General features: G+C 37.7%; 1 protein-coding gene across 1 annotated transcript; it reads right to left on the bottom strand.

Annotated features, from left to right (window-relative positions):
- Window positions 1-3,410: 3,410 nt before the first annotated feature.
- On the bottom strand, window positions 3,411-4,061 carry LOC149163313 (uncharacterized). Its single transcript, XM_089429072.1, has one exon. It carries the CDS (start codon window positions 4,059-4,061, stop codon window positions 3,411-3,413), a length of 651 nt encoding a protein of 216 aa, XP_089285198.1.
- Window positions 4,062-12,433: the final 8,372 nt, after the last annotated feature.

Genomic DNA, 12,433 nt, shown 5'->3' with positions numbered 1-12,433 from the left:
ATGCCGTGTTTGATATTTAAAAGTGATTTAAAAATAAAATAAAAATAAAGAGATATATATAGGTATTTAAAAAAATAGTTTTTTCTAATTCTTTGTCACAAATTTTAATTTTGTTAGGCAAAAATTACAAGTTTTGATCTTTAAGAATGAAGCCATTTTTGCAAGCCCAAGATTGTTGAGATACCTTGCAGAATGGTTATATAGATCCAACCCAAGAAAATTAACAGCCATGAAAAATAATAAGAGGAATGCCACTACAAAACTTAGAAAGAAAAAACATAGAGCCAAATGTTAGATAAAAAACTCAGTCGATGACTCTATCTTTGACAAAATAACTAGCACATCCACAACAAAGGAAGCTTGGCAAATCTTGAAAGTTACATATCAGGGTAATGATACAATGAAGTTAAGTTGCAGACATTGAGAGCTCAGTTTGAAACCCTGAAGATGACTGACATAGAGAATGTGGATCAGTTCATGACTAGAGTCATGAGAATAGTCAATCAGATCAAACTCATTGGTGAAACCATTACACATCAGAAGATTGTTGAAAAAGTCCTTTGAAGCCTGCCAAAGAAATATGACATGATTGTAATAACCATTCTGGAATCCAAAGATTTTATAACTTTCTCAGTAGAAATTGACTGGATCACTTCTAACACACAAGACAAGACTTAACCTAGCATTATATTCCATGGAACAAGCTTTCAAAGCATATCTCTCTCTTGGCAGAGGAAGAGGTAGAGGATATATAGGTGGCAACAAGTGAGGTAGAGGCCGAGGAAGAGGCATATTAGAACATCATCATGCAACAAAGCAGTGGAGACCTCAACAAAACCAAACACAGAGAAGTAGAACATGAAACAAATTTAATGTTCAATGTTATTACTGCAAGAGATTTGGGAATTATGAACACAAATTGAGAAAGCAGAAGTCAAATGAGCACAAAGGCAGTGTCCATCTCTCCAACAATGAAGGAGAATCCTCTGAGACAATGTTCCTTTCTTGTCATCTTTCCGAAGACACTCACAATGATGATATTTGGCTGTTGGATAGTGGCTACAACAATCATATGACATGTAACAAAAATCTTCTTTCTTATCTTGTTGCTTCCATAACATCAAGAATTACTCTTGGAGATCGTTCATGCATTGAATTTGAAGGGAAAGGTATTGTCCCTATTCTTACCGAACAGAATCAACAAAAATACATATGTGATGTTTATTATGTTCAACATCTAAAGCATAACCTCATTAGGGTAGGTCAATTGATGGAACATGGTTATGATGTAACATTTCAAGGGAGCACATGTTATATCTATGACAAACCTCCCAAGAGAAGACTGATAGAAAAGGTTGAAAAAAACAAGAATAAGATGTTTCCATTGATTCATAGAAGTCGAATATCTCACAGTCTTTGCCAACAATGTGTTAAGAATAAATGAATCTCAATTATGGAATTCTAGGTATGGCCACATCCTATTCAAGAGTCCAATTCGGCTTCAAAAACATTCAATGACCATTGGTCTCCCTATTATGAATGAAAAAGATTGTAATTGTGAAATGTGTATTCTAGGAAAGCATAAAAGAGAGTTTTCCGACATCTTCCTCTAGAGAAAAAAAGCCATTAGAGTTAGTCCATACATATATATATGTGGCCTAATGCAGACACAGTCCATTGGTGGTAATCTTTATTTTATCACCTTCATTGATGATTATAGCAGGAATATATGGGTTTATTTTCTCAAAACAGATACATTCGAAAGGTTCAAAGAATTCAAAGTAGAAGAAGAAAAGCAGAGTGTAAAACCTTTAAAAGTTCGCATGTCAGACAAAGGAGGAGAATACAGTTCCAATGACTTCAAAGCCTTTTGTAAACAATAAGGAATCATCACGCATAACACAACAATATATACTCCAAACAGAATGGAGTGGCAGAAGCTAAAAATCAGTCAATCATGAACATGGCCAGATGTATGCTTCGTGAGAAGTTGTCAAATGACTATTGGACTGAAGCAGTTTCGACATCAGTGTATGTTCTCAACAAATATCCAACAACAAGTCTCCAGGATACAGTACATCAAGAAGAAGTTTGACATGACTCATCTATGGGTCATGAAATACTTCTTAGGCATTGAAATTTAGCAATTTGCTAATGACATTTTTGTTGGTCAACAAAAATATGCCACTGACACCATCCAAAAGTTTAGAATGACCAATTGCAAACTATCTGATACACCAATTTCTCAAGGCACCAAGCTGAGAAAAGAAGATGTAACACCACTAGTTGATCCCACATTGTATAAAAGTCTAGTTGGTAGTTTGTTGTATCTTACTACAACTAGGCATATCATGTTTGTTGCTAGTTTTGTCTCTAGGTTTATGCAGTCACCTAAGATTTCTCATTGGAAGGTTGCAAAAAGGATCTTAATATATATTGTAGGGACCATAGACAATGGTTTGTTCTATACACGTTCTAAAAATCGTTCACTTTCAATTTATATAGACAATGATTATGCAGGGAGTTTAGATGATCGCAAAAACACCTCATGGTATGTTTTTCATCTTGGAACCAATCTGATTTCATGGGCATCTGAAAACAGTCAATCGTTTCGATATCTTCTCCAGAGGCAAATTATATAGCAACAAATTCAGCAGCTTATCAAGCAGTGTGGCTGAAAAGATTATTGAAAGATCTATCAAATGTTCAAAAGGAGACAACTCCTATTTATTGTGATAAGACTTCAACAATTTCTTTATAAAAAATCATGTCTTTCATAAAAAGAGAACATTGATAAACAATTTCATTTCATCTATGAGCTTGTCAATGATGGGGACATAGTACTTTTTGTTTGTGGTTCCAAAGATCACCTTGCAAATATTTTTATAAAGCCATTGGGAAAAAATATATTTGAATTTCAAAGAGAGAAATTAGGCATTGTAAATGCCTTTATTAGGGTCATTACATTTATTTCCATTAAATGTCATAGCTAATTTACATTTACTTCAGTTTAGTCAAATTTCACTCTAGTCATTTATTGGTGATGCTTTCTGTACAATCTATTTAACTATTTTAAATATTAAGAAAAACAATTTCTGCTCCATCTTTAATTTTCATTTTTTTTAGTTATATGTTAACAACCGCATATATTCAATATGTTTAAAGAGTATATAGAACAAAACAGTGTGTATATCTTTGTGAAAGTTCAGAAAGGGATTCTCGAGGTACAACTCTCTCACAGATCCGAGCGCCATATTAAAATATTTTTACAAACATTAATTTGTTGAAACTTCAGCCTTCGAATACAAATCAGTCAATAAATGAATACACGCGAACTATATTACATTCCAACCATAGAAGAAGAGAAGAAGAGAATGCCCAGTATAGCGTGCAGTCTCTCTCGCATATGTTCACAAATCTCCAAGTGGGCTGTCGGTTTCAGCGATAGTATCAAGACTTGGCTTCCATTGAGTTTGCCGAGCGGCACTCTCAATTGATGGAGGTAGCACTAGATTTTCCCTCAAGATGTGCACATTATTGGCCGAAAGAAATGAAACGAGGTCTTCTTTTCTAAGCCGAAGCTTCACACGCAAGGTGGATCCGTCGGTGGAGTGGGAAGAAGAAATCATGGTGAGGCCACCTCTATTAACTGCACAATCTGTTTCTTCTTGTTTTATTGAATCTCTGCTTATGTCTCCAGAAGACGGTGGCTGTAACCTGGAACTGAGGATTTGGATGCTATGATCAGAAGAAGCTCTTGCAAAGGGCCCTGATCTGTTGCGATTGTTGTTGTAATTGATGAGTTCATCCTGCGATAAAGGGATGAGATAATAGAGATGAGCAGCTACAAGCCTTGTCCTCTCGGGAAGAGGCCGACTGAAATTGCCAATCCCAAGTGGAGGATCAGCGGGTGCCTCAAAAATCCCATGATTTGGATAATCGATGAGTATTTGCTTCACAGAGAGAGGACCCCGCAGCTTCATCACCGTTCCGTCGGCTTTCATTATCTTTATCCGTCGACCATGACGGTGAATGACTCCTCGCAGTAGCATGTTACCCATTCTGCAGATATTTCCTGGTATGTTTGTTTACAAAAGAGATCCAGAGAAGACTTTAGTCCTATATATGCGCACAAAAGAGATCCAAAGAAGCTCTTTGTGTATTGCATAAGGACAACGATTATCTCTATTTATATAGCGGACATTGGGTGGGCGGAGGTGGATTAATTTGACAACATATTACCAATAATTCACGTAATTCAACCAAGTGGGTTTTCAAAGAATGCGTTCTCTCAGTTCCTTTTACGTGACCAACTCATGTGTATATTAACGTATGAAGTGGACCGTTGACTCGAACGCAATGCAGTCACGCAAGTAATAACGAAAGCCATGACGAATATTTTACTGCAAGTCTGCAACCCACTTGCACGTGGGACATACTGATTTTGTTGACGTGGAATTTTTCATCCCTCAAACGATACAAATATTGTCCACGTTTTCTTCATGTTCTAATACAATGGATTCCACACCTTGTAACACATAGGAGGGCATCATTATCACACGTGATAACGAAAAGCACATCATTCTCACACGTAGTCTAGTTTTACATTGCAAGTTTGCTATTTATATTTTATACTAAATTATCATATTTAGTATAGATTTATCTTAATCATACATTTATAAGAGCGGAAGCATCAAATATTATTATATTTAAATATTTTTTTGATAATGTAAAATTTAAAAGAAAAATTTTGTACTTTCAAATTTTTGATAAATATAAATCAGTGATTAAGATAAATCTATAATAATAAAAAATTAAAATTACAAAATAAATTAATATTTGAAAAAAATACCAATTACTTTTATTTATTTATAGCCATAGGAAAATATTTGAATTAAAAAAAATATTTGAATCTAGATCTTGCTAACGCTTTCACCCGTTTTCGTGAAACATTGTACACATTTTGTAATGGAATGAATAACACGAGAGCTTCTAACATATATATAACCTCACAACTAGCATACATTGTGATAGAAGCATTCTTTGTCTAAAGAGAGAGATGGTAAGACTTCATGTTGGCACTGACATGAATCAATGGGAAGTTAAATAATAACATTATAGTTTGCATGAATCATGAGGCTAGTCGATGGGCGTTGGCCCAGGACAATCCTGGTACAAAAGTTAGAAAGTTTGTATAACGCGGCAGAACGTTTTATGCATTGCGTTTAGTATCTGAGTCGGTTGTACTAGTTTTGTTACTCATCAATTTTTTTGGGTTCGTCGTTCATGATATTGGCTGCCACTAATTGTACCACCAAAAACGGAAAGGATTACGTGGTTGATTAGCCTAAGCTTTCTAAGTGTTAGAATAATGTAGAAATGAAAGTGTTTAGTAATAATAATGTGATAGGTTTGTTAGGTTGAGTGTTAGAATAATGTAGAAATAATAGTGTTTAGTAATTGTAATGTGATAGGTTTATTGGATTGTTTTTTAGATGTATGTGAGTTAAGAGATGTTCTAGAAGTTATTGATTTCGAGTGTAAATGAGCTGTGGTTGAGTCAGAGACTCTACTTTCCATGTTGTTATGTTGATGGAGTCTAATGATCCCATCATTATATAATGGGACACATTATGATATATGTGGAGTAAGAAAGTGTGTAGGCTTAGGCCTGAATTAATAAAATATTCAGTTGTATTAACTTTGTGTTTTTCTAATTTGGTATCGGAGCCAAAGGGGGAGATCCAGAGAGATTCAGATCTATGAGAGAGGAGACCAAGATCTGTGACCGTTGTAAGGTTGTTTGGTAAATGTGAAGTTGTTTGGTGGTTGGTGTTCGTTAAATTGTGCTTGTTCTCAGTAAATTTTGTTGTTGTTTGCATACGCCAAGAACATTCGCCCAGAATCTGTTAAGGAGAGATTGTTGGGTATTTTTCAATGGGAAATACCAAAACCAATCATGCAAATACCATTGGCTCTGTTTCATTTCTTCCAGGACCTTTGCACAGCGAAGCTAATAAAACCAAATGACTCATAACAGTCCATTACACAGCATAAAAACATTTCTATTGCTTAAAATATAAAGCCTCATACAAACATTCATCCTCTTTGCTGAGGGGAATTCACCAAAAACAATATTAAACAAAAACTCTGTTTTCACCCTGAGAAATTACTGAGCTGGGTTTACTGCTGTAAATCCCCTTTTACATTCACTGCAGTGAAAAACACTTTACTGCTGTAAAATAAAATTTACATATGCATACAAATGCGCTCCACCATTTTCCTTATACACTTCTGTACAAAACCACACATGGTTTTTCTTACACCTCTGTTTCACAAAAATGCCACACAAAACATTACAACACTGTTCTTGTCTTTTTACACACTGCTGTGTGTTTCACCTTTTACTGCACCATCATTTTACAATGCTTCACAAAAAAGATTCAACCCACGAGCTCTTTTCATTTGGCTCACACTATTCTTTTCTTCATGCACTGCTGTGCATTTTCTTCTCTTACACTACGCCCTTCTCTTTACCTTCTCTTTACAATGAGCAATACCAACAAAAACAAATAATACATGCGCTCCCCTGTTTTTTTTACACTGCTCTGCAATATTTTCTACATGCATCATACATTGGGCAACAAACTGGCATATGCGTTCTTCATCTTCCCATGCACTACGGTGCATTTTACAACTTACCATATATTAACCTACGCTGCCTCCATTTCTTTTTAACACACAACGTGTATATTTTTTTTAATGTAAATCACATGTGAAGACAGAAATAGTCAACACACGAAATCGCTGCCCATACTTCCACTATATAAAAACATTAAAATTAAAATTGCGCCTACCATCTACGTACAGACATTAAATTCCATTCAATTCCTTCGATGTTGGTCAACGGGAAATCTTACACTCCACGCACACCATTTAAATTTTGGCTCGTATGCAGGTCCGTATGCAGCTTTAGACAATCAACGGCTGAGGACGCGCGAGGAGATCGGACGGCTGGAGTTGATATCGGAAGGCAGTTTGCGGCAGGACTTTAACGCCCGATGAATTTCGTTGGCTGATGTCATGCGGGTGACACGCGTCGCCTCCAAAGTTTATCGGAGCCCAACAATACGGAAACCACCTTTATACAAAAGCGGTGCGATATACCCTGGGCGGTTTTGTGGTTTCACTGCGGTGGTTTTGGATGCAGCGTGCTGACTGAGTCGGCTGCCATCGCTGTCCTTGTCCGCCTGCAGTTGGAATTAACATTCCAACACTCCCCTTTAATTTCAACTGCTGGGCGTTCAAACATACCCAAACACTTCCTCACATCGAGGGATTCACCAACTGCTGTTACAAAGACATCTTCCTCACATAGAGGGATTCACCAACTGCTTCTGATGCAGTTCCACAAACAACAAAGTTGTCTTCCTCTTAATAGAGGGATTAACCTGAAACTGTGCTTAAGAGCACCTTCCTCATGACAGAGGGGTTCACCATAACAATGTGCTGAAGAGCACCTTCCTCTTGACAGAGGGATTCACTTGTGACTATGCTGAAAAGCATCATCCTCTTGATAGAGGGATTTACCAAATTATGCTAAAGAGCATCTTCCTCTCAACAGAGGGATTCACCGAATGACTGCTTCAAATGCAGTTCCAAAACAAACAATCATTGCACTGCTGTGTGTGCAAACTCATTACAATGTTCTTTTATGCTGATGCATATTCTCTGCTACACTGTTGTGCCATCTTCTTTACTGTGTCTATCCCACACTGTTGTGTCTACACTTGCACTGCTTGTGCACTTTTCAAAGACAAAATACTCTGTCTTTCTTGGAACAATTACACTGTCCCAATTTACAAATTTACACTGTTGTGTGTAAACATTTCTTACATTTACTGCTGTTGCATATATTGCATTTCAACAAATTCATTACATTTACCTTTACTGCTGTAAGGAAAATTTCTTTTGCATGTGCTGCTGTTCAAAACTTTTTGCTGCTGCATTTTTCACATTTGCATTTCTGTGTGCTTCTCCTTCTTGTCATCATGTTGTTGTCCATAACTTGCTGTTGTGTTGCCTCTACAATTTGCACTGTCACTGCCTTTTGTTTCATCATACTGCTGTGCCCATACTCTTGGCACTTCATTCTCCACACAAAAAAAATAACACGGGCTGCTGCCTTTTCTTATGCACCCTTGCTTCACACAATCTTAGTCTTCATTCAAATTTTTTTTTTACACAATGCACTGCTGTGCAATTCCTTTGGCTTTCTGCTGCCACACACATTCTTATACATCCATGTGCATTAAAAATTTGTTGTCCCTGTTTTTCTTTATGCATTTCTTTGCATGTTGCATGGCATACAAAAAAAATTACATTTTTCACTGCTGTGTGAAAAATTTCATTGCATTCTCAGCCACTGGGCATTTACGTTCTGCTGCATTTTGCCTTCTTCTCATTTTCTTCTCACTGCTTTGCATTTTCATTCCCAAAACATTTCATCTGCTGTGCATTACACTCATTCTGCTGTGAGTATATTCTCTCACATTACATAGAAGGAAACTACCTTCCATTGCCATGCAAAAATTCAAAACTGCTGTTCATTCTAATCCATGTGCTCCATAAAAAAATTCCAAACTGTTGTTTTATGTTTGGTCTTCCCACTGCTGTGAGGGTTTCCATGCTTTGCATTTTTCTCTTATCTCGCTGCTGCTCTTTACATTTCAGCGCTGCCATCTTTTCTTCTTTATGCATTTCTATGCATATTGCATAAACACAAAGCAAAAAACATTGCTGATATCATCACTGCTGCATATTACCTTTTAAAGGGATTAACAAAGATTTCATTTGCAACTGCTGTGCTGCAATACATCCTCTATCAACAAATGACTGTTAATACAGTTCAGCAAACAAAACAAAAAAAATTCAAGCTCCCCTTTAGTGTATGCTTGTCTTCTTTTGGTAGACTCTTCTCAAAACAAATTTAGATCCACTGGGGAGTTCAAGGGGTTTTCAGGTTGCATTTCCTTCCTTCTCCATACTTGTGTAACTCTCTTCTTTTGCATGGGTCTAGCTTGCATAGCAGCCCATCTTAAGTTACAATCTTGTGCCATATGCCCAATGTTATGACACTTGAAACATTCAACATTGTTCATGAATGACATTTCATGATTTCTTCTAAAATTGTTTCTTGGAGATTGTCGGGGACCACAACATCTATCTCCATGAAATGCTCTACAATCTTTTGCCATATGACCAAAGTTTGAGCAAGCATAACAATAACCATAAAATGAACTTTGGTGCCTGTGAGATGGAGGTTTTCTTGATGCACTTCTGAAGCCTTGCTGCCTTGAGATTCTTCGTTGATCACCATTGCCTCTTGCCTCTTTGCCATCAGCTACATTTCTTCTTGGAGCTGGATCTCTTCTATTGCTGCCTTCATTTTTCTCCTTGCCTTTGCTGGAACTAGGAGCATCACCATCTCTTTCTGGCTTCTTCACATCTCCTTTGCTTAAAGCATCTTCATCCTTGTTTGAGGGTTCACCTACATACCCAAGTCCTGATTTATCAGATGGAGATCTGTGATAGCTGAGCATGTCATCCAAAGCTTGAGAGCTCTTCATGATCTTGTTCATCCCTTCAAACTTCTTCCTGAGGAGGACAATCTCTTCTTCTAACTTTTCACATTCATTATTTTTCTTTGCTAGTTGTCCCTCAGTTTCTTCCTTGCTATGAGTAGCTTCAGCTGCTACTATTTTGAAGGAGATAATATCAGACTTCATTTTGGAGATTTCTGCTTGACTGCTCTCCATTTTCTTTTCAGCTCCTTGTGCCTGCTTCTTGGCTTCTTGTAGTTCGGACTTAAGGGAGGAGACCTCTACCTTGTACTGTCCAATCTCTTCCACAAGCTTATTCACTCTCTTGTGTCTTTGTTCAAGTTCACTTGTCAAGACATCTGCTTGCTTCTTTGCACTATTCAGCTGATTTGTCATGGATATGACTTCTTCATGATGTTTCCTCTTGCATTGGTCAAGCTCCTTCTTCAGCTTGGCGAGCTCTTCATCCCTTTCTTTTACTTGAAGCTTGATGAGGTCAAGCTTTTCATTCTCAGCTTCTATGATGGGTTCTTCTTGACTCATTGTCATGGTCAGTGCTCCCTTTGCATGAAGGTCATGCAGTCTGTCCCATATATCCTTTGCTGATGTATATCTTCCTAGATTCCTCTTCACAGAATCAGGGAGTCCATCCAAGATAGTCTTTGCTGCTTGTGCATCATACTCCATGGATTCTTTATCCATTTTGCTGTCATCAATCACTGACTCCCAGACTTCAATCCCCTCAGACATTAGGAAAGCCCTCATCATTATTTCCCATACATCAAAGTTTCCATCAAACTTTGGAACCTCAAATACAATGCTTTCAAACAGATTGCCTTCTAGTTTAGTAGAAAAGGGAGATACATTTTTAGCAGGCTTGGATGCTTTCTTCTTTGACCTTGCCATTCTTAACTAGTCTTCAAATACTTGACTGTGTTTTTTAATCACTGACTGTTTCTATAACAGTAACACAAGGGAAAGCTTGAGGAATACCTTAATCCTTTTGGCTGAGATTTCACACTGCTGGAGAAGTTTGACTGCTGCTGCAACAACACCTTCCTTCAGCTTCTTTGAGTCTTCAAAGAGCCTGGACTAGCTCCGATACCACTGTTGGGTATTTTTCAATGGGAAATACCAAAACCAATCATGCAAATACCACAGAGCCAATGCTCTGTTTCATTTCTTCCAGGACCTTTGCACAGCGAAGCTAATAAAACCAAATGACTCATAACAGTCCATTACACAGCATAAAAACATTTCTATTGCTTAAAATATAAAGCCTCATACAAACATTCATCCTCTTTGCTGAGAGGAATTCACCAAAAACAATATTAAACAAAAACTCTGTTTTCACCCTGAGAAATTACTGAGCTGGGTTTACTGCTGTAAATCCCCTTTTACATTCACTGCAGTGAAAAACACTTTACTGCTGTAAAATAAAATTTACATATGCATACAAATGCGCTCCACCATTTTCCTTATACACTTCTGTACAAAACCACACATGGTTTTTCTTACACCTCTGTTTCACAAAAATGCCACACAAAACATTACAACACTGTTCTTGTCTTTTTACACACTGCTGTGTGTTTCACCTTTTACTGCACCATCATTTTACAATGCTTCACAAAAAAGATTCAACCCACGAGCTTTTTTCATTTGGCTCACACTATTCTTTTCTTCATGCACTGCTGTGCATTTTCTTCTCTTACACTACGCCCTTCTCTTTACCTTCTCTTTACAATGAGCAATACCAACAAAAACAAATAATACATGCGCTCCCCTGTTTTTTTTACACTGCTCTGCAATATTTTCTACATGCATCATACATTGGGCAACAAACTGGCATATGCGTTCTTCATCTTCCCATGCACTACGGTGCATTTTACAACTTACCATATATTAACCTACGCTGCCTCCATTCTTTTTAACACACAACGTGTATATTTTTTTTAATGTAATTCACATGTGAAGACAGAAATAGTCAACACACGAAATCGCTGCCCATACTTCCACTATATAAAAACATTAAAATTAAAATTGCGCCTACCATCTACGTACAGACATTAAATTCCATTCAATTCCTTCGGTGTTGGTCAACGGGAAATCTTACACTCCACGCACACCATTTAAATTCTGGCTCGTATGCAGGTCCGTATGCAGCTTTAGACAATCAACGGCTGAGGACGCGCGAGGAGATCGGACGGCTGGAGTTGATATCGGAAGGCAGTTTGCGGCAGGACTTTAACGCCCGATGAATTTCGTTGGCTGATGTCATGCGGGTGACACGCGTCGCCTCCAAAGTTTATCGGAGCCCAACAATACGGAAACCACCTTTATACAAAAGCGGTGCGATATACCCTGGGCGGTTTTGTGGTTTCACTGCGGTGGTTTTGGATGCAGCGTGCTGACTGAGTCGGCTGCCATCGCTGTCCTTGTCCGCCTGCAGTTGGAATTAACATTCCAACAGAGATTAGTGTTATTATAGAAAGTGCGATCTGGATTGTTTTGATATTGATGCAGTGTTTTACGGGCTGAAATTCGTGCATGGATCTGCGTGTTAGTTGTTGTTGGCCAAAGGTGTCGACGCTGTGAGTGTTTGGGTAAGAGCTACTTAATGAGAGTGTCACTGGATTGCATGTGAGTGTTAACATTGTTATCACTGCTTTGTGTAAGCATTTGTGTTGTGTTCCAGTGGGTGTGTGTATCAAAAGAACCTAGAACCTGTTATGTGATGCGCAAAAATGGATATGAGATCCTTTTATGGTATTTGCTTGATACAAAGGAATTTTGAAGATAGACAGAGTTTGGGGGCCATATGGTTGTAACCC

The sequence above is a fragment of the Pinus tabuliformis genome, chromosome 5_1 (assembly GCF_031772625.1).
Source record: "Pinus tabuliformis cultivar Carrire ecotype Pingquan chromosome 5_1, CPIR1, whole genome shotgun sequence".
Taxonomy (NCBI): domain Eukaryota; kingdom Viridiplantae; phylum Streptophyta; class Pinopsida; order Pinales; family Pinaceae; genus Pinus; species Pinus tabuliformis.
This window is presented reverse-complemented; position numbering and strand designations above follow the sequence as displayed.